General features: G+C 32.9%; 1 protein-coding gene across 3 annotated transcripts in view; it reads right to left on the bottom strand.

Moving 5' to 3' along the window:
- Positions 1-24,554, bottom strand: part of LOC114336207 (protein Wnt-5b-like) — a 642,835-nt gene that overhangs the window by 396,770 nt on the left and 221,511 nt on the right. For all 3 annotated transcript variants that reach the window (XM_050657971.1, XM_050657972.1, XM_050657973.1), the window contains exon 2: positions 581-733. In XM_050657971.1, the coding sequence (XP_050513928.1) occupies positions 581-729 (149 nt within the window). In that variant the 5' untranslated portion in view covers positions 730-733. The remainder of the gene's footprint in view (positions 1-580; positions 734-24,554) is intronic.

Raw genomic sequence — 24,554 nt, 5'->3', positions numbered from 1 at the left:
TAGTTTCTTTGTTATTAAAGATATCAGAGAATTTAAAAAAATAAAATATTCACAAAATATGAGACTACAACAAAATATCAAGGTATACTCACCTTTGTGCCTTTTTCTCCCTACAAGGTGGCTTAAACTTTGGTTTCGGTTAAAACACATGTTAAATTAAAAAACCGTCTATTTTTTTATCCCTAAAGATATCAGGGATATTCAAAAAACAAAATGTTCACAAAACATAAGACTACAATACGATTTCAATATATACTCCCATTTGTACCTCGTCCTCTCTACAGAGCGTCTCAAACTTAACATAAGAAAAACATTTCTTTTCTTCCACCCGGTATAATTAAAAAAAAGTTTGAGTAAACCTTTGCATAACTGTGTCAATACTAAAGAAAAGTCTAAAATAATAAAAAAAAATTAGCGGAATCCGTTAATCCGTTCACGAAAAAATCTACTATAAAAATTCAGCAGAATTTTCTATATCCCTAACTTTTGACGAGCTAGATAATAGTAGTGTAATCTTATTTTTATTAATGTTTTTGTAATTGATTTGATATCATTTGAAAATAAATAAGTCTTAACTTACAACCAAGTTCCATTCGCTTGCTGTCTTCTAGCCGCTACTGCCAAATTAGTAGAGAAGATACCGATAAGGAAATAGAAGACAAACGGTAATGCGGTCATTGCTACACTACTTGTTTTACTCTTCGATTTCGGCTTCCCCTTTAACTGCATGCTTCTGAAATAAAAATTATTCATGTTAACATTAACTAAAATTTAGTTGCTTGCATTTAGGTTGGTTTAGTTATAAATATCGTTGTATATTATATAATTAGTGCAGTCACTGAAGGTTTTTACCTTCGATTTCGTTGAACTTCCATCGATTTTCATGAAAATTGGTGAGTAATTAGAGGATACCTCAAGGAACAAAGGTGACATGATGTCAACTTGCGCTTTTACCCTGGGGGTAAATAATACCATAAGTCGATAGAGGGACAAATTATAAGCAAAATTTGTTATATAAAGTTATTAAAATAAATCAACACTTTTTGAGTTATTAAATACCAAAGATTTTATTTTTTCGTAAAAAATGCATGTTTTAAATCGGTTTTTCACGTATAAATCAAAAACTATAAGCTTCTACAAAAAAGTTATTATTACTTAAATTGAAGATAATAAAAAATTTAATACATTCCTCACATAAAGAACTAAACTAATGTTAGTTCAAAGTGAGTTATTGGCAATTGAATGTGTATTCTTTTCGACGAGTACTCAAATCTAAGTATTCAAGCTTTAATAACGGGAAAACGATGCAATGTATAAAATATTCCTGCTTAACATTTGACAAAGTATGTCGGAATACCTATCAAACGAGCTTCAGAACTAGGAAATAGCATCAAAATTAAGCAAGTTATAATGAAAATAAAAGAACCGTTTCGAATTTTTTAGGAAAAAGTGAAAAATAAAACATACGCCATTTCCACAAAAATTAAAATTTATAGTAATTCGTACAAAAACTTCTTTATATTAGCACAAGTAATGTTTTCAATAATTTTGACCGGTTTAAAATGCATATTTTTGAAAAAAAGATATAATTTAAAAAATCATAATTTTTAAAATTATCGTAATTCTCATATTCTTTTGATAATAACTCCAAAAATGCTCAATATACGTAAAAAATTATATATAACCTAATTTAAGTTTTTTCTGTGCCAAATATTTTACCTGTTTTACTATTTCTATAGGGTAAAAAATAACACGAGATAGAAACGTTTAAATCTTAAATTTTGCTGTGGGAACCATGCAACTGGGGTCATTTAACCTTTTATTTTTAAAAAAGTAAGGGGTTTAAAAGATTAGGTTCAACGTGTTTAAATAGCACTTGGAATTATATTTCAAACAGTTTTTAGATGAATCTGATATCGTAAACACGAACGGAGTTATTAAAAAAAAAACAATAATATGTTTTGGAAAAATTTTTAAAAGATAAATTTTGAAAACATTTTAGAGCACAAATTTTAACGCTATCAACATGTTCGGGGGCTCATTTAATAGATATTTTTAAGTACTTTGACAAATGTGTAATAAGTTTATGTTATAAAATGCATCAGTTTCCCGTTATTTCAGCTTAAATACTTACGAGTTTTTTACTCGCCGAAAAAAATATACATTCAATTACCTATAACTCACTTTTAATTAACACTAAAAGGTTTTTGTAGTAAGGGGTTTATTTTATTTTTTATTAGCTTCAATTTTCATTATAATAACTTTGTTGTAAAAACTTACACTTTTTGAGTTATTGATGAAAAATTGGTTAAAAACATGCATTTTTCTCAAGAAAAATTAAAATCTTTGATCTTTAATAACTCAAAAAGTTTTGATTTATTTTAATAACTTTATATAACAAATTTTGCTTGAAATTTGTCCCTCTATCGAATTATGGGGTAATTTTTAATAAAATAAGTTTCACCCGCGAGAAGGGGTGGCATCCACCCCCAGGGTAAAATCGCAAGTTGGCACCATGTCACCTTTGTTCCTTGAGATATTCTCTAACCACTCATCAATTTTCATGCAAATCGATGGAGGTTCAACGAAATCGGAGGTAATAGCTCATGTCCACCTTCAGTGACTCCACTAAATATACATATTATGAATACGATACAATGTAAGCAATAATTTTAAATCGCACGAACTGTCGCCTTTACGAATTGTCCGTTACCATTTGTGTAGTTATGAACTGCCGCGTTACGAGATGTCTGGTCACGGTTTAAAATACATAATCTTATTGAATCAATTACATTTAAACGCAAATAACTTACTGCTTACTCCATTGCAAGAAGGCAAAAGGATAATATTTACGTAAAAAGTAACAAAGAATCAAAAAAACATGCTTAAATGATTATTACGACAGTGGCGTAGATTGTGAAGGGTAAAGGGGCGAAAAGGAAGTATACATCCCTACAGCACGCCTCTGGTAACAGCGGAAAACTATATTTTACCACTAGTTAAAGTATCCTAACATGTGTAAACTGTTCTCTAAAATATCAAATAAATATCTATGTGTTTATATAAAGGGACCGGATAGCTCAGGCGGTAGCATGTCTGACTTCCACGCAGGTTGGCCGGGGTTCGAAACCCGGTTCGGCCATTTTAAAAATGTCTATAGGCCCCAGGTCGACTCAGCCTGAATAAAATAAGTACTTTAGGTAAAACCAAGGGAAGAAATAGCCGGTTGAAGCGTAGTACTGGCCCTCTTACCTTCATTGTATAGCGTAGGCCCTAGGTATAGCAGGCTAGCCTGCTATAATTCCAAAGCCGCTTTATCGGTATAAAACGGAAGACTGTTATTATATGTGTACCTATATACACACACCGGCAAAATTACCCGAACACCTTAAAAATGGGATATGTTTGATGTCTCAAATTTCCTAAACCTGTTGTCCGATTTGAGTAATTCTTTTAGTTTGTTATAGCCTTATTATTTAAAAATATCGGTGTAATAATATTGTTGCTAGACATGTGAATGTCATTTTATACCGGGTGTAACAATTATACTGTGTTTTTTTCTTAAAGTTCAGAACACCCTGTGGAATATTCTAGCATATATAAAATATTGAAATTAAAACTCTCTTATAGCCTCAGGCTTTCTTAACATTTTCTTTTTTGATTCATTTGCTTATGTTGGAAAATAAACAAGTTATATGCTTTAACAACTAGCCATGTTTTTCATCAATAAATTCTCATGGTAGGGGAGGAAAGTATGCTAAATTTGCAGTTACTCAAGCGTTATGGGGACCTATTGGATTGTGAAGAGTGGGTGCTAAAACCAAAAAAAGTTAAGTTAAGTTTTCCATAAAGTGTGGGACTCTCCATTTTTTAATTTAATTTTCCATTTCCACCAATCGTTTTTCCGATTATTTTAAGATATCTTTAAGATTTTAAAGTAACCTTCCACCCCACCTCCGTGGGGGTCCTGTTTAGTATTATTCGATAGATTTTTGAAAAATATTGAACACGTATTTTTTAGTTTTTGTATCTGACGTTTATTTCGCTAAATATTCGCTTCTTTTTTGTAAAACTTTGTGACACCCATTTTCTTACGCCCCGCTCAAATCGTCAGATTTTTGAAATTTACACTGTTTTGCATGTACTAACTTAACTTATCTTAAGCTGACGATTTCGAGTTTTTCTAAGAACAGATTTTTTCGGTCCCTCCTTAATGAATTCCCCGGTGTTAAGAACCTTCTTCCTTTTAAAGTGCCGTCTCCTCAATGGAGGTTGGCTACTACAATTGCAAACTCTTCTCTGTCTTCAGCTGTTCTTATTTGCTGTTCAAAATTTAGCCCCGTCCATTGTCGGATGTTTCTGAGCCACGATAGTCTTTTTCTTCTTAGTCCTCTCCTTCCCTCGATCTTTCCTTTCACTATAAGTTGAGCATATTAGTACTTATTATTTCTCAGTACGTGGCATGTGGCCCAGGTATGATGTTTTTCTAACTTTCACTATGTTGAGAAGTTCTCTTGCTTTGCCTATTCTATGCAGCACTTCTTCGTTTGAGGTATGCGATGTCTACGAAATTTTGAGAATTCTCCGGTAAATCCACATTTCAAAGGCCTCCAACTTATTTACGGTTGATGTTTTAAGGGTCCATGTCTCAATTGCATAGAGAAGAGTCGACCAATTAAGATTGTTAAGAACCAATATATGGAATAGGTACATTTACAGGGTACAAGGTTTCTCTCCATGTGATAATCTGACGCGCTCGAGTAACTGCAAAAATACCCGCTTGGGTTCCCCTACCATCATTACCTGCTTAGTTTAATAAACAAGCCTAAAGTAATTCAATAGATGTATTAAATAAATAAATTACTAAGCGATTTCACAATGACGACCTCACGTGAATTTCAGCTGAACTAGCTTCAAGGGAGTTTTAACGTCAAACGCTGAGCAATTAAAAATTTTAAATACGAACTCTGCGATATTTCGCGAAATGAACTTCAGATCGAAAAACTGCAAAATATACGTATTCAATATTTTTGAAAAATCTGTCGAATGGTACCAAACACGAGACTCCACGGAGATGGGGTGGGGGATTTAATTTAAAATCTTAAATAGAGGCCCCCAATTTTTATTACAGATTTGGATTGTCTACGTAAAAATAAGCAAATTTTATTCGACACATTTTTTCGAATTATGGATAGATAGCGCTATAGTCGAAAAAAAAACGATTGTTTCAAATGGAAAATTAAATTAAAAAATGAAAAGTCCCCCCACTTTATGAAAAACTTAACTTAACCTTTTACTGGTTTTAGCACATACTCTTCACTATCCAATAGGTCCCCATAACGCTCGAGTAACTGCAAATTTAGCATACTTTCCTCCCCTACTATAAGGATTTATTGTTGAAAAACATGGATAGTTGTTAAAGCATATAACTTTTTTATTTTCCAACATAAGCAAATGAATCAAATAGGAAAATGTTAAGAACGCCTAAGTCTACAATTGAGTTTTAATTTTAATATTTAACATATGCTAGAATATTACACAGGGTGTTCCAAACTTTAAGAAAAAAACACAGTATGATTGGTACACCCGGTATAAAATTATATTTACCTATCTAGCAACAATATTATTACAACGATATTCTTAAATAATAAAGCTACTAAACATACTAAAAGAATCACTCAAATCGGACCACTGGTTTAGAAAATTCGAGACATCAAACAGATCCCATTTTTAAGGTGTTCGGCTAATTTTGCCGGTGTGTGTAGATTGTCTAACGTTCTAGACGTCACCAGACATTTCTGGGTCATTCCATAACATCTAGAACATTCTCGTACGTGACTTCTTTCACGCCAAGGGACTTTTTCCATGTAGAATCGATCTAGGAAACTGTCGTAACACTGTAAACATTTTAAGTCTTTAAAACAAATAAGTTAAAATAACAAAGCATTTTTGAAGGTAAAATAAAACAGACACTATTGTTTATGTTTACACTCATTATGGTGGATCATTGACTCCTTGTTCTGTAGTCCAGGGTGCATCTGTTTTGAGATGGAGATTGAGAGGTGACTCAAATTTTTTTGCAGAAATTGCTTGAAAATAACTCAAATAATAATATTTGAGTTATCATCCCACTCAAAATGGTCCAGAACATTGTTTAAATAATCAAAATGTCGAAATATGAAGGAAAAATTCGATTTTTTTAATGGTTTTTTGATTATAATTTTAAAACTATTCATTTCTGAAAAAAGTTGCACTTACATAAAAGTTGCGCAATTAAATTTTCTACAATATAGAATTGGCTAAAAATTTTAAAAATAGTCCCCCTTGTTGCAAAATAGCAATAATTGCGAAAAGAACCATACAAAAACAAGTATTGGAATTTTACGCTTTTCAACCATTTATGCTACACTTAGGATCTTCATATTTTACCCAAAAACACTTTATGATATAGTAAAGCAACACTGTAAATTTCATTAAGATAGGTTTGACAGATTTTGCAAAATAAATTTTGCAATCCAGCTTTCGCAAAAAATATTCATTTTTTTTAATGTTGCAGGACTGAAAATAAAGCAGATAGCAAGTTGAATTTTTTTGGCTTATAGAAGTGTACTGTACCTTTCATTTGCAATTTGCAAAATTAAAATCGATTAATTACCACGGCGTCAGGAAATTTTTTAAATAAACATTAATTTTTGGTGCTACGCGCAGGACAGCGGTATTCGATTCACACAGGTTGATTTCAACCAAAATTTTTTCCAATCTTTATCTAATATATTATTTTCTTAATCTATATTTTGTTGTATTTTAATATTTTAATTCCACAAAAACCAAACTAATTTTATTATTTTTTGTGAAATATTGTTTAAACAATTGCATATGTATAAAAATAATAAACTTTTATTCTCTAAGTTTAAATATATGAACAAAGAAAGTTTTTGATAAAAAAGTGTTATTTCAAAGGATATAGATAGTGTTTTTATTTTGCAATAAACAAATTTATTTATTTATATCGAAATGTAATAGATATTAAAATGTATCAATCATTATCAAAGGTAATTGGAATGCCCAATCAGAGAAAACTATCCCCTGTCCTGCGCGTAGCACCAATAATTAATGTTTATTTCAAAAAATTTCTGACGCCGTGGTAGTTAATCGATTTTAATTTTGCAAATTGCAAATGAAAGGTACAGCATACTTCTATACGTAAAAAAAATTTCAACTTGCTATCTGCTTTATTTTCAGTCCTGTAACATTTTGAAAAAAATCATTTTTTTTTGCGAAAGCTGGATTGCAAAATTTATTTTGCAAAATCTATTAAACCGATCTTAATGAAATTTACTATTATTGTACTGTATCATAAAGTTTTTCTGGGTGAAATATGAAGGTCCTAAGTTTAGCATAAATGGTTGAAAAGCGTAAAATGCGAATACTTGTTTTTGTATAGTTTTTTCGCAATTATTGCTATTTTGCAACAAGGGTGACTATTTTTTAAATAATTAACCAATTCTATATTGTAGAAAATTTAATTATACAACTTTTATGTTAGTACAACTTTTCTCGAAAATGAACACTTTTAAAGTTATAATCAAGAAACGAAGAGAAAATCGAATTTTTCCTTCATTTTTTGATATTTTGATTATTTAAACAATGTTCCGGACCTTTTTGAGCTGAGAAATGTACTAATATTTTTACAGATGCGCCCTGGTCTATTGTGGGCTTTTCTATTTTTTAGAAATTACTAGGTAATACTAGTTTTAAGGGACTTCATTAGTAGTCAGAATCAGGATTACCAGAATTACCCATAGATAATGTTTAATAACTCACAAGGTTTCTCTCTTTCTCTTCCTAAATACGCCATAAATAATGTACACGTAATAATTTTGCATTAACCAAACAGGTCGTAGCTGTAAATACGTATGCCAGTTATTTAATTACATGCCGTCATTTAAGTTAATACTGAACAGGATTTAAAACGACTTCATTAATTAACTAATAAGAAAACAACAATTAAATTAATAAATAACCATTGTAACCGAACGGAAACACGTCCCAAATATGTCCGAGTAAGATTTAAACGTAAAGTCAGAAGTGAAATAACACATTTAGACAATAAATGATAACTGTAACTGGTTAATACGGTATTTAGTTGTTGGAGAAAATGCTTCCTAATAATTGTAGCAAAAAAGAAGTGAAAGGTTTTTAAATTAGATACATTGTGGGGTTATTTACGATTATTAAGTATATATTATCATTATCTTAGGCACAACTTTAAGTAACCAAATATGTAATTAATAATAATTGATATTTATCAAAGTAAAGCATTTACTTACATTTACAAACAAGTAATAGAAAAAGGGAAAAAGTAGAAATATGTAATAGTATATTAAGTATGGAGAACAGTAAGGGTTTTATACCGATCGAAGACAATTGTTTGGAGGAGGAGCGGGGCGACGACTCCAATTATTGTCTGAGATCGGTTACCTTTAACGTTCGACATGCTTATAACGTTTTTTGCACGATTGATACCATTATAAATTATAAAATTAAACATTTTCGTCATATTGACTAGTTTCATTCATTTTATCAAGATAGATACTTTGGTTGTTAGGTAGTAACTAGGGTGCATAACAACAATGGAGAATTGAGTTTTTATTTATTTGTCAATAATATTAAGTACAATTTTGATTATTATAAATTAAAATATGAGCGAAAGTGAATTTGAAGAAATTGAACGGGCTTGGGAAGAAGGGTGTTCCGCAATTATTCCCGAAAAATCCAAAATAAAATAGATTTTGCCGAAAAAATAGTGTGCAATTCTAGTAATACTACTAATGTATGCTATTCTGCAGGAGTTTCTGTTAGAAGTGAAACCACAGCCCAAACAAGTGGGATTTCATTAAATAATTTAACAAATTGTACCATAAGTTTCAATATTAATGAATAATTCGTTAGTTTTCTTTATTCTTTCAAAAAATAAATTAAAATTAAGAGATTTTTTAACTCGACGGTAAGTGAATTACTTACCGTCGAGTTGGAGTACTTACCGTCGAGTTGGATTACTTACCGTCGAGTTGCTAGTAAATGTCACCTACTGACGTAAAATCTGTCAAGGTAAACAGTCAAAAATGATCAATCGTGCAAAAAAGATTCTTCCATAATTCGTATTAATAATTTACCTTTTCCGAGCAGTGAACCGCTTCGCGTAAATAAAATAAAATACAGTTGAATCCGAATACAGGTCCCGTCATTTGGGACGGCACTAATTCGCATATTATGGCGCATCTAGAAATGGTCTAAGAACCGTCTTCTAAGTTGGTGATTGTTTACTGACATTGAATTTTGCTACTAAGTACTGAACTTATTTAATGCTAAGCAGTAGCGTACTAATAGATCCGCGGGCCCTGGTTCCAGTTGGGATGCGGGCCCGCCCGCCCAATAAAAACACACATTGTATATTAAAAGTTTTTAATAAACATTAAATATAAATCATTATATATTTATAAAAACTCAAGCTAATTTAAAATAGTAAATTAATATTAATTCTATCGTTTTTCTTACTGACATAATTGATCACTTTACCCCAGCCGTTTTTTTATAAATAATGAAAATCAAAAATTTTCTACATCTACATCTCCAATCATAATTAAAAACCTTAATATTGAAAAACTAAAACAGCTTTTAAAAAATGAATATTAGAATGCAAATTACATCAACAAAATATTCTCAAACTGCATATATTTACATTGCATAATATATTTATAATTACATACAAACTTCTAGGGACATAAAACGCTTAAATAAAAATGGGGTTTATATAATCTAATCAAACGACGAGATTTTCTTAAAAAAATTAATAAGGCAACTTTCGCCAACACTTAAATGGATAGGAGCAAATTTGGGCTCCAATGCATTTTAAAGGCATTCATTTTTTTTTTCGAATACTGAGAAAACTAATAAGTATTTTAAAAAAATTTAAACTTAGAATGAAATATTACGTTATTAACGAGGGCCAAAAGCCCTGAAAACTTCTATAATGTTTATTTTAATAAGTTATACGGGTGAAAAAAAGAGAAAATTTAGTGTGATTTTTAATTTCATATATCTAATTCAAAAGAAAACATTTATTTATTCTAAGGGACTTTCGGTCCTCGGTAATAATATAGTCTTTCATTCTGCGTTTAAATTTTTCAAAAACATTTATTAGTTTTTTCAGGATTCGAAATAAATGGACACCACGTCTGTGGTGATATTTTCCAAATCGAACATTCGCTATCTTTGTTAGACAACGCACTCAGTTGAACAGAATGTGGTGACAAGATAGTTACAAACAAGGTTACTAAATATTTGACACTGATACGGCTTTAGGCATATTTTGAGTTGTTTATTAAACAATATTGATAGTGTATTTGATACATAATTGATTTAAGATGTTAAATTCATAGTTATTTATTGTTTATTATTTATGGAAGATCTAATCAGAGAATACACCAGGATATATTCTGTGATCCAAGTATTTTGTTGTCAAAGATGTTCAAAATTTATCTAAGCGTTTCATAGTAACAATATAATAAAAAAATCACTTTTACTCTTTTCTCGATTATTAGTTTTTATTGTATAGTATATACATTATTGTAACCACTGAATACATAGTGAAGAAAATATGATATTAATTAACTGAATTAATAATTTAAGAGGCAATACAAGGGATACAAGTAACGGTTATCCAAGAACATTTAAAAGCCATCTCTAAGTTAATCATGACAATGTCATTGTCAACCAATGTTTACGTCTCCGTACCAGCGAGAATTTTACTACACGTAATTTGCTGTCTAAAGAAAGAAAAATTAGGGATATTCCTAAAATATTTGCGCCTTCTTGCGCCTACGCTCTTAATGTTTATGAAGGTGGCGCAAACACAAACAAATGTGGAATGCTATAAATAATATCTCTGATCGGAAGCAAACGTCTAAAACATTGAACATTCTATCAATGATCAGAGTAAAGTTTAAATAAATATTGGTATGATAATTTTACTATCAACGTATTTAAATCCAAAGTGGTTACCGTATAACATCGGGTGACGTCGGTCGTGAGTTTATTTTCTTGGGATTATTTTTATAATAATCAATTTTTAAATTTTTACACCTTGTTAGTTTACAACTAATTCATGAAACGTGCTGATATAAATATAAGTTTTTGAGTTAGAAGGTACAGGCGTTAATTCTTTACATGTGTAGAACCCAGGGCTTCGGTTTTAGCAGGTAGCTAGTAAACCAAGTACAAAACCTTACAAAAGTTTTCAATGTGTCTATTAATAAATTTTGTTTTCAAATGTTTTTATAAATGGGTGTTCTTCGTTGTATTTATAAGTACCTACACAAAAATAAAAATTTATTAAGAAGTTACATTTCCTATTGTGTACTTGTGTAGTGCAAAATGTCTTCATCAAATTAGAAAATTTGATGGGGCCCCTAGTTCCGCGGAACCCGCAGAACCATGCTCACTACGCCACTGTTGCTAAGGCGTAGAAAACTTCATATTTTGACTTCTATACAAGTGCAATAATATGCAAATTAGTGCCTTCCCAAATGATGGGACCTCTGTTGGAATAGCCATCTTGACAAACAAAAATATTCCTATAACCGGGATATTCTAATAACCAATTATTAATGACTTCTTCTTCTTCTTGCGCAATCCACTAATGGATGTTCGCGATCACGTTTTACCATTTTTCTCTATCCCTTGCAGTATGTATTACGTCTCCTATGTTTCTTAGTTCTGTCCATTGTCCATTGTTTGACATTACGGATCCATGACATTTTCTACCTTTCCACTCCCTTCTTCCTTCGATCTTTCCTTCAATTAAGGTTTGCAGAAACTGGTATCTTTCGTTTCTAATAAGGTGCCCCAGGTATGCCGATTTTCTCTGTTTAGTTGTGCCTAGCGTTAATGCATAGCATTAGTAACTAGTAGAAATAAATGTAGCGAATATATTTATTTAATGAGTAATAATAATATAAGTAGGTAAAAACGTATATAGTCCAGAAAGCCACTGCGCATCCGCTAGGAAAAATATTCTAATTCGGATTTTTTGCACAATCTTACTCAAAAGGACTCCTTTTAACAAATTTGCATGTTGCCAGGACCAAAAGGTGGTCAAAAATTTTTTAAACGTTTTTTTTTGTTTATTTCCTAAAATTATTTTTTTTGCATGGAAAAAAGTTTTTTAGGTTTTTTGGATCATTCCAAACAGAAAAGGTCTTTAGTGACTTTTCTCTAAAAATGATAGTTTTTGACATATCAGCGATTAAAAATTGAAAAATTGCGAAATCGGCCATTTTTAACCCTCAAAAACTATGTGAAAAACTGAAAATTTTAATGTTGCCAAGATAGATAGATATTCTTTAAACATCGATTGATGAAATACCGAAGAGTTTTTTGCAATACAATATTCAAAACTCCTTTGTTTTTTAATTGGTAATCAAGCGTGCGCGACAATATTTTCCACCGACACTATGGTGCAAATCAAAGGAATAAATTCGTTATTTCGTAAACCGGCGACTTTAAGGAAAAATTCCGAAACAGGTCGATTTTCATTTTTAAGTTATGATATTGTGGCATATATGGTATACTAGTGACGTCATCAGTCTGGGCGTGATGACGTAATCGATGATTTTTTTAAATAAGAATAGGGGTTGTGTGGTAGCTCATTTGAAAGGTTTTTCAATTCTCTATTCAGTAATGTAAACATTTACATAATTATTTATACAGGGTGTCCTTCTACTTCTTTTTTTGTCAAATAATTGAATTTAATAAAAATTTTTGGACACCCTGTTTAAATAATTATGTAAATGTTTCTATTACTGAATAGAGAATTAAAGAACCTTTCAAATGAGCTAGCACACGACTCCTATTCTCATTTAAAAAAATCATCGATTACGTCATCACGCCCAGATGGATGACGTCACTAGTATACCATATATGCCACAATATCATAACTTAAAAATAAAAATTGACCTGTTTCGGGATTTTTCCTTTAAGTCGCCGGTTTACGAAATAACGAATTTATTCCTTTCATTTACACCATACAGTCGGTGGAAAATAGTGTCGCGCACGCTTGATAAGCAATTAAAAAACAAAGGAGTTTTGAATATTGTATTGCAAAAAACTCTTCGGCATTTCATCAATTGATGTTTAACGAATATCTACCTACCTTGGCAACATTAAAATTTTCAGTTTTTCACATAGTTTTTGAGGGTTAAAAATGGCCGATTTCGCAATTTTTCAATTTTTTAATCGCTTATATGTCAAAAACTATCATTTTTAGAGAAAAGTCACTAAAGACCTTTTCTGTTTGGAATGATCCAAGAAACCTAAAATAACTTTTTTCCATGCAAAAAAAATAATTTTAGGAAAAAAACAAAAAAAAACGTTTAAAAAATCTTTGACCACCTTTTGGTCCTGGCAACATGCAAATTTGTTAAAAGGAGTCCTTTTTGAGTAAGATTGTGCAAAAAATCTGAATCAGAATATTTTTCCTAGCGGATGCGCAGTGGCTTTCTGGACTAATATGATTTTAGGTCTTTTTATGTCAATAATACACTAGTATACCTATTCTATTTGTTGAACGTTCATAGTGATTCGTCCAAATTGCTTTTCCTTCTTAGAGATCATCATACATTTTGTTTTTCAATGTTCAATGTCGTCTGCCTATTTTATATTATTGATACAATATCCGTTAATTCTAATTCCGGCTTCAACATCATCCACTGCTTCTTGAAAGATTTTTTCAGAGTATATGTTGAACAACAGTGGTGATAGTATTCATCACTGTCGGACCCCTCGTTTGATTTTGATATCGTCGGATTCTCCTGCGTCTGTCCGGATAGACTATAGACGATGTTTGATTCCAGTAAAGATGGCTAATAATTCTTAGATCACAGATGTTTATTCTCTAGTATTGGTTAATATCTCCATAGCTGATCGTGCCTCACTGTATCGAAAGCTTTATGGTAATCAATGAAGCATGCATAAGTATCGGAATTTACTTATGCACTTATACGAGCCCCTTCCCATTTCAGTTGGCCCACCTTTGAAATTTGCAGTTTATGGCAATTACTAGGGATGGCGGTTTTTGACAAAACACCAGTTTTCGGTTATACCGGTTTTTTTGCTTACGGTTTAACCTAGTGGTTATAACCGGCCAAAAAAACCGGTTTTTGGAAAAACCGGTTTTCGGTTTTTTTAATCCAATAGGTTACAAAGTTACATTTACAATACACTTTAGTTTGCGATACTCCATTCGACTCGATATCAATATGATCAAATTTAGTACATACTATCGAAAGAACATGTATTACTTTTAACACGTTTGTATATTTGTAGAATAGGTACATTTTAACTCATTTAATAGTTCCTGTATGAGTGTATCGTTTTGAAAACGTAGCGAAATCCTGGAGATTCGTATTCGTAATCAGTAATTCGATATTCATAGTCAGAGCATTATTTTTGGTAATCAGAAAAAGTCATGCACCCACTTTCAATGTCAAGAGTTAAGTGTGAAAAATAGATGATGTTTGCGTCTAATTCAACCAGATCACTTCTTATGTAAATATTATGATTAAAAATACCTTTTCAAGGAAATAATATAATAAAACTTAATAATTGTTTCTGGCTGATGTGAGATTGCACTTTCAGTTTGCTTCTGTATTTTATAAAATAAAATAAAATTTGAATTATGGTTTTGTTTGGAATAATTACTTGAGAATAATAATTATGATTGGGATCCAAAATATTACCTAACCTAATCCTAATCACCGTAGAAACCTAATAACCGGTTTTTTACTTTAAAAATAAAAAACCGATTATAACCGGGACAAAAAACAACCTGTAAAACCGGTTATTGCGAAGTAAAAAACCGGTTTTAGGTTTAAACCGGTAGGTTTTTCTCATCCCTAGCAATTACCACAAACAAATGATAATCTACATATTTTTATAAGTTCCCATATTAATTATTATTGCCTTTTTTATTAATATTTATTGAAAACATTACCCTTGTGACCTTTTTATTTATTTCAAACAATAATAATCAAAAATCGCTAAACCGTGGCCTTTGCATCACTTACATCAACATACATTTATCTTTTTCATAATTATCTTAAAATCAGAGCTAGCTGTGGAAAATTATATCAAAATAATTGTCAATTAATGTCAAATAGATTTTGTAATATTATAAAGCCTACTACCGTTTGTCGAGATAAAATTATCAATGGGAATGGGTGGAGATAAAGTGATGGATGAAAACATTTTTGTTCAATCATCAATACATTTTTGAATTTTGGAAAATACAATGCGGAAATCGCGAATATGTTTCAATTGTCACAATATAGTGTAAAAAATATAGTTAGGAGATACAAAACCTCAGGTTTTGGTATTACCAAACCTATAAATGCAGGAAAAAGTAAAATAAACGAGGCAGATCAAAGGGAATTAAGACGCATTATAGTGAAAAAACGACGTGCAACTTAACTAGATTTAATTGTTTTGTGGATTATCCTCGTTGGAAGACACGTTTCTAATTAAGTTGAAAAAATCAATATGAATTGTTTTTGAAAAATTTCATTTTAGTGTCTCAGACTAATCCAGTCTTAACATTACAACACAAGAAAAATAGAGTAAAATGGTCAAAAGAGCATTGAGGCTTCACAAATTGACTAAGGGATGTAATACAATGGAGTGATGAATCCAGATTTGAAGTGTGTGTTGGAGTCGAATTGGAGACAGTAGGAGTCGAGTTATTCGCAGGAAAAATAAAGATTTTCAGCCTTACTGTTTTAACAGAAAAGTCAAATTTCCTACGTTTATCGTGGTCTGGGGCAGCATGTCGGCGAAATGTGTGGAAAAGTTGCATTTTATCAATAGAATTTTAAATACGGGCAAATAATATTTAAAGGTTTTAAATAATCTGTTACCGATTTTGGAACAAAGTCATTTAAACAAGTTAAAATCAGCGAAACATTTTGTCTTCCAATGGGATGGTGCCATAAGCCAAAAGAGTTTAAACTGGATTGGAGACCACGATATTCTACTTCTGGAATACGTTTCTAAGATAACCGACTTGTCCCAGAGAGAAATTTTCACGCCTCTTTGTGGCGCGAAATAAAAAAACATCGGGGAAACATCCTGCTAGGTTTGTCAAAGAATTGAAGCAAAACTTGCAAAAAATATGGGATTCATTTACACCAGAGTGTTGCCAGAACATTGTAAAAACTATGCCTCGAAGAATTTTGAATCTAATTAAAAATAAAGGGGATATCACTCACAGATGTAAACTTTCACATTTGTTTTGTTAAAATTAGATATGGTTTACGTTTTTCTTTAATTTGTTGTTATTCTGTTCAATTAATCGTTTTTATTAATTTAAAACATATTTTGTATACTTCTGGAAATCCACAAATTATCGGTGAATTAAAACTTTTAAAGTTTAGGTATGCTTGACTTTTGTTTTTATTCTATAAAATTGGATTTTCTTTTCAATCTGCACTGGGCCAGCTGATATGGCAAGGGGCTCGTATACTATAAGAGAGGCTCTCCCATACCCAATCCATTTAGAAAACCAAACTGTGTACGGCTGATTTTTTCTTCGCACAGAATATATTATATCCTTTGATATACTTTGTTTACTTGTACTTTGATGTACTTTCATGTTACTGTGCTTTGATGTATCCTGGTATGTAATTTGTAGAAATAATTTTAAAGTATGGCTCATTAAGCACTTGGTCCGGAAATCGCTACAGTCTGTAACAGAATATGGATTTTGTTTTCTTTGTTAAAGCAATAAACGTCGACTTCAGCCATATTCTTGGCATTGCTGTGGAATACTGCAATAATTTTTACACAACAATATAATATTTACAAGACTCTTTAATTTAATTGCTGCTACAGCAATGAGTTTTATGATGAGACACTAAAGATATATGAACGATTTTATACATTAGACCAGGGCACTTACCAAAAAATAAATCGATTTTTAAATAAATGTTTGAATGTTTTACTGGTTTTACTGTTGAACTGTTTGAATTGTGTACAGGATGATGTCAGGAAAAAAGTCTACATTTCTACATAGTTGCTACAAAGAGTCTACATAAAAGTCTTCATAGTTGCATTTCAAAGTGCATAAAATTCATCCAAAAGTGAAAAAACATGTCAATATAAGTTAGTGTATTAAGGGTCAGATTTTGTTACTAGGGGGTTTGTTGGATCGCTGATGATGAATACGCCATAAAAACGGACCAACTGAGCACCAAGTGCCAAGGATTTCTGTCACTAAATTAATTCAAACAGATCATTCGGGGGAGTTTTGGCGTCGCTGTACAAGAGCGCTGAACAAGTACGCCAACAGAACCAACCCATGGTGCATCTGGTGCCCAAAAACTCCAGACTCCAGAAGATATCATACCTTAGCAGTGGCCTTGGGTGCCAGGTGGTCCGGGGTCACTGATAAGATATTCACATTTAATGCCGACAACCTTCGAAATTTCAAAAGATGACGTGCATTTGCAGGCAGCGACCGTTGGCACTAGGTGCTCCGGGGTCAGTTCTGATGGTGTATTCGGGTCCAGTAACCCCAAAAACCACTCGTGTAATCTGTTTGTATCAATTTGGTGCCGAAATCCCTCAAAACTTTAGAAGATGATGTGACCCTAGACGCCAGGTCTTCTTCGTTGGGTGTCATTTTAGCTCCCCATAACATTTACAATTATTATTACATTGGCGAGTTGTTCTCCTTCTTCACAGTCTTCAGCTAATCGGAATTCTGAACTGCGCATTCCTGTCCAGTCGCAAAGCTTCTTGAGACATAATATCTGCTTCCTTCGAATTTCTCTGGGGCCTTCGATTTTACCTTCCACAAAAAGCAGTACCGGTCTCCACTAAGCTGCCACAATTATGCATTTCATGTATCTACTTGGATAATATCCCATTAAAATGAGATATTCCAGAAGATGACGTGCCTTAGCAGGCAGTGACCGTTGACACTAGGTGCCCCGGGGGTCAGTTCTGATGGTGTATTCGGGTCCAGTAACCCCAAAACCACTCGTGCAATCTGTTTGTATCAATTTAGTGCCGAAATCCCTCGAAACATTAGAAGATGATGTGACCCTAGACGCCAGGTGCACCGAGTGTCAGTTCTGATGGCGTATTCGTTTAGAGCAAAAATTCTCAACCAGTATGTCACGGCACACTGGTGTGCCCTGAAGTCTCTGTAGGTGTGCCGCGAAATTTAATTATACTCACTATCATTATATAGATTATTTAAGCAAGTGTGGCATGTCTGAACCAGTTTTTAAGTTAGTGTGCCTCAAGCAAAAAAAGGTTGGAAACCGCTGGTTTAGAGCAACCCCAAAAAGTGCCCAAGTAATTTATTTGCATCAATTTAAGTCCGAAAATCCTCGAAACACCAGATGGCGTGCTTTAGCAGTGACTCTGGGCACCATGTGCTCCGGAAATCAGTTCTGGTGGCGTATTCACATTCAGCGACTCCAGAAAACTCCAAAAAATCTGTTTGCATCAATTTAGTCCCGATAACCCCAGAGGCGGCTCAAGCCCATGTAGCGCCCGTGTGCAGTCGATGCCCTGGCGCCCTTTGGTAGACGCGCAGTCAAAATGGAATAGTCGAATAGGTACATACCTAGCATGGGCGCCCATATAAAAATTTTTAGGGTGGGGGCAGACGTGAAGATGTTGCACATTACATTTTGTATACATTGGATTATAGCTTAAAGCACCCAAAAAGCCAGGGGGGTACGGCCCCATTGCCCATATGTATGACATAGGGTATTAGAGGGTATAGTCGGTTAGCTAAACTCACACACAACTGACTAGTGATTTTAGTCGGTAATTTTTTTGGTTTTGGCCAATTTTGCCAACATTGGCAAACTTACTTACTATTTAGTATGTAATTATTAACTACATATTTAGTAATTTTTGTTTGCCAATTTTACCAAATTGGCAAAATTACTTACTAAAATGACTAGCCAGTTGTGTCTGAGTTTAGCGAACCGACTATATTAGGTACGCTTATAAGGTAAACAAAAATCCAGATGCAAATATTGCAATATTAAATGATGTCGGGAGCTAATAGGTATTCACGGCGTCAGAACAACCTACCCAAATCTGTTAAAAATTTTTAATTAAAAATGAACTTTTTTATCTATCAGGTAAGGTTGAAAATTGGTTGAGGAAATTTGACAGGTTTGAGTACACGAGTAAATAGTGCTTTTAGGAAAAAATTGGTTAGTTAATTGGTAGTTAGCTGAAAGTCGCATTATTTGTGGTAGTAATAAAAGAAAACTACCTTTTAAATAATTTAATCAAAAGAAAAACCGCTTTATTTTATATTTACATGTTAATTTAAATATAATATTTAATCCATTCCGTCAAAGCTTATTTCGCAAAATTACCTCCCCACGTCCCAAGCAATTCGACCTTTACAGACAGCCGGGCGGGCGGCAATCTATAAATCGCGCTTAAGTGCCAATGTAATTTTTCATTAATCGTTTTAAAGCATATTTTATGATGAAACAAAGTAAAGGACCCGCTCTTTGGTGGTCGGCGCCCCCAACATCCCGGCGCCCGTGTGCACCACACACCCTGCACAATAGGTAAAGCCGCCTCTGGATAACCCTTAAACACCCAGATGACGTACCTGCCAGGTGGTCCGGAGGTTGGTTCTGATGGCGTAGTCGTGTTCAGTGATCCCAAAAACCCCGAGTAATAAAAGCTGGCTCTTAATTCGCTTACTTTTACAAATGTATGCACTTTAAAATGGAATTATGCATTTCCACCCATTTTTATAGTAGCCTTTTTTCCTGACATCATCCTGAACACAATCTGCTGTATTTAAAAATTAATTTATTCCGGTATTTTTAGTGGAAAATGTCCTGGTCTACATGGCCATTCCTATAATATTTAGCCCGATCAAAGAGCAATCTGACCCAAAAAAACGGAAGGATGAAAATTTAGACATAGGTAGTTAAAAGTTTCTATTATTATAAAAGAAAAAAATGCCATTACAAAAAGTTTTACAAAAAATCCACTCCATTTTTGTAAAATGGAGTGGGTGTAGAATTGTAAACTTTTTCTTATTAGACAAGGTGGAAGCGGCGGGTTCGTTACAAAAAATATTCCCATGAGATTTTTTTGCATAATCACATTCGTGAGACATCCCAAAATAAGGTTCAAGAAGTCGCCCGCGTAAAAAGTGGTCCAATTTTTTTTTAACAATTTTTTAAATCAAATTGCAAAATAGTTATTTATGAAACAGTTCGTGAAGTATGCCTTTTGCGAGCGCACGCGATATTTAGAGCACGAGCGACAACTCAGCGAGTGCTATACATCGCGTAAGTTCGCAAAAAGTACTTCACGCACAATTCCATACAATATTTTATCTACGATAAACAAATAAAAAACTGTAACTCTTCGTCACTGGAATTCATTTCTATTCTACAATTTTTAGAACTTTGACATTTAAAAATCCTAACTACTTTCAAACCACAAAACTGTCAAAAATTTTGTTATAAGTGATTGCTTATATTGTCATCACCATGACAACGCGAAAGTTAAGGATATTTGATTATATGAAAGTGTGCCAAAAAACCCAAAAGTGTGCGAAAAAGTAAATCCCATTTAAAATACATTGTTACTTCACGCACAGTTTAAACCCTTCACGCACTGCTATCTATGATGACAGTTTTCACAAACTAAAAACTTATACATAATATGACATAGAGTAGATAAATCAATATTTTTGGCCCGTACAAATTTTTGTTAGGTCTTTTGGACCATTCTGGATAAAAAAGGTCTCTTGTAATTTTTCTCTAAAGTTGATCGTTTTCGAGTTATAAACAATTTAAAATTGAAAAAAACAAAAAATGGCGATTTTCAAGGCTTAATAAATTGGTTACAAGTTATTATTATGAAAGTCAGAAAGTGACTAAATTAAAGTTTAAAGCCACCCCTATAAGATCCTGAAGAAATTTCTGTCATAATTTTATTACTAAGCTGTTATTTTTATGTAATAATAATGAGCGCCAGCACGTATTAGGCGACCGACTAAAGATGCCATTCCGGCAGTACAATGGGGCATCTTACTCCCACTCACATTTACAGCCGCGTCAATACGCTCTTACGGCTTATTGTTAATAATTAAAAATAACAGCTTAGTAATAAATTAATGACACAAATTTCTTCGGGATCATGTAGGGGGGCTTTAAACTTTGATTTAGTCACTTTCTGACTTTCATAATAATACCTTTTAACCGAGTTATTAAGTCTTAAAAATGGCCATTTTTGCGTTTTTCAAATTTTAAATTGTTTATAACTCGAGAGCCAATAACTCTAGAGACAAATTACAAGAGACCTTTTTTGTCCAGAATGGCATAAAAAACCTAAAAAAAAGACGTCTAGACGTTTGTCCAGACGAAAAATAATATTTTTGCAAATTGATTAAAAAAAATTGTTAAAAAAAATTTGGACCATTTTTCTCGTGGGCGACTTCTTGAACCTTATTCTGGGGTGTATTACAAATGTGATTATGCAAAAACATCTCATGGGAATATTTTTTCCAACGAACCCGCCGTTTTCGCCTTGTCTATATATAATAATAGACAATTTCAACTTCCTCTTCCCAAATTTTCATCCTTCCTTTATTTTTTTTTAACTTTTCGTACAGTTTTGTGTTCATTGATCGGGCTAATTCTTGATACGTTTTAATAGTAAAATAATAAAATTTTAAACAACGTGCAGTTGTTGAACTATTGTCGTGATTTTCATTTATTTTGTGATTAATAAATCCTTTTAATATCATTTGTAACTAGAATATCCTTTGTGCTAGTTTATTCTCTCTTAGATTCGTTTTTATGAACAAAATTCATGGGAAAGTTCATATTTGCCGTAAAACCTCTCCGTTTCAAATTAGACACTAAACACGCGGATGGCATTTATAAATTATTGTTATCATGCCTAAGAACCGTGTAACATGAAAAGATGTATTTAGTCAGATTAGGCAGACATGTTTGACACATTCTTACCAAATGATGTACTCTAACCGTCGCTTTTCTGTTGTCTTCACGGTGCATTTTAGTTTAAAAAATGGTCTTACGTACATTCCAACATCGTGACTGGTTTTTTTGATAATAGTTAAATTGTTGAATAGTTACGGATGAGCTTTTATACAAAGTTGATTATGTTATACAAAAGACTAACGCGTATTTTAAACGCAAGGAATTAAAAAGAAAACAAAAAATATTACACATTCAAAATTTATAAAACATTTTCAATTTCGTTGCAACCCGAAACTGCAACAGCATTATATTCTAGTTCAATCAGAGAGCGCACGAAGAGTCTATACCGGTTTCGGGACTTTTTGCCCCATCATCAGTAGTCCCTTATCCTCTTCTCTCCGATTGAACCAGGATACCTCGACGCGTGCCGTCCCGGATTGCAACGAACGAAATGTCTCGCATATCGTAACGACATCTGCAAAGAAATAAACTAATTTCTCAATCTTCTTCTTCTTCTTCTACGGCACTTCAGCCCAAATTAAGCCTTGGCCTCCTTTATTTTTTGCTTCCACCCTTGCTTGTCTGTGGCTGCTCTTCTCCATACACGGACTCCTAAAAAGGCTTGTGCGTCGCTGTTTACTGTGTCTTCCCAGCGCTTTCTTGGCTCTCCAACCGGTTTCTTTCCCTGCATTCTACCATTCAGTGCTCATTTTGGTAGCCTATCCTCCCCATTCTTATCACATGTCCGGCCCATTGCAATCTTTGTATTCTAATGAAGTCTGACAGGGGTGTTCCTTATATAGTTCGTTGTTGTATCGACTTCTGAAGAATCCATTTTCCCTCACAGGTCTTAGTATTCTCCTCAGTACTTACCTTTCGAATGTGTCGAGTTTGTTTTTGGATGTTTCTTTGAGGACACAGGCTTCACTGTCATAGCATGTTATTGGTCGAATTAAGGTTTTATATTCTCATCTTTGTATTACGATGGACACTTTTAGACCAAAATATATGGGAGAGGACAAAATAAGCTCTGTTTGCCTGCGTTATTCTCTTCCGTATTTCTCCATCTTCTGATCCGTCGGCATATATTTCTACTCCCAGGTATGTAAACTTTCCAACCGTTTCAATGTCATCTTCATGTATAATAGGGTGGTGCGAAAAAAGTCAAGTTGATAATTGCGTGTCGCTATAGTGCGGAAAAGTTGCGATTGGTAATTACAAGACATACAAAAAAGAAATTATTCAAAACGGACTTTATCTTCCGAGCCCGCAACGGGCCTAAAGATTATGAAAAAATGAAATTTCACCTTTTTTTCAAAATTTTTTATTTAACTTTCATGTACGTTTTATTTATCGCTATAGTTAAATTTATTTACAGTTTGCATGGTTGAGTTATAAAAATACTTTTCCACATTTAACGAATATCTTCCGATCCCGCAAGGTCAATCAAAATATATAAAAAAAGAAATTTTTGATGATTTTGATAAATTAGAAAATATTTAGTTATCTCATTTTTCTGTTACATTGTGAAGCTGTTAGCTTGTTTAGATATTGTATGAATATATTTAAACAACGCAGAACTCACAACGAGGAGGTGGTTGCACTTTTAGCTCCAATCACACCCTTCTCTCCAACCAACAAATGAGTGTGTGTTTTTTACATTATTTACATATGTACATTTCTTTTTGATCTGTTTGTGTCTAGCTTTTAAACGCCAACTCTGTATTGTAATTTGTTGAGGAAATCTGGCAGCATGTACCTTGATTTAAGTGTTGCCCTGATGAATACATCTCTTGATTGGAGCTCACATGCATTAGACATTAGACGATGCTTCCGTGACCAACTCTATGCACCGCTTGACAGCTTACGGGTGGCAGGTATAGTTTTGTACTTACATTCAAGTTTGGCATGATGTAATGCAGGAACTTATATTTTATTTGAAACACTGCGAAGAACTGGTGAATAAGATAGTTTTGCAACATTCCAGTCTATTATTTCAGTGCATGCCTGTGCTTCAAAATTTAAAGTAGGAGGAATGAAATGTACCTTAGGCCTTGGCTTTAGTCTGTCCTGTTTTTAGCTCTCTCCATAGCCCTAGCTCTCTAATGTGTTTCCTTTCTCCCTACTACTTGAAATTTTGAAGCACAGTATTAAACTAAAATAATAGACTGAAATGTTGCAAAATTATCTTCTCCGCCACTTCTGTGAAGAATTTCAAATGAAGATCTAAGATTAAATAAGTTTTTGCATCACATCGGGCTACATGTACAAAACTGTCCCTGCCACACGCATGGTGACGAGCGGTGCGTAGAGTTGGTCACAGAAGCATAGTCTAATCTCTAATGTATGTGGGCCCCAATCAGAGATCGATTCATCAGGGCAACGCTTAAATCAAGGTACATGCTGCCAGATTTTACCAGCAAATCACAATACAAAGTTAGCGTTTAAAAGCAACAGATCAAAAAGAAATATAGATAATAAATATGTAAATAA

The sequence above is a fragment of the Diabrotica virgifera genome, chromosome 8, assembly GCF_917563875.1.
Source record: "Diabrotica virgifera virgifera chromosome 8, PGI_DIABVI_V3a".
Taxonomy (NCBI): domain Eukaryota; kingdom Metazoa; phylum Arthropoda; class Insecta; order Coleoptera; family Chrysomelidae; genus Diabrotica; species Diabrotica virgifera.
This window is presented reverse-complemented; position numbering and strand designations above follow the sequence as displayed.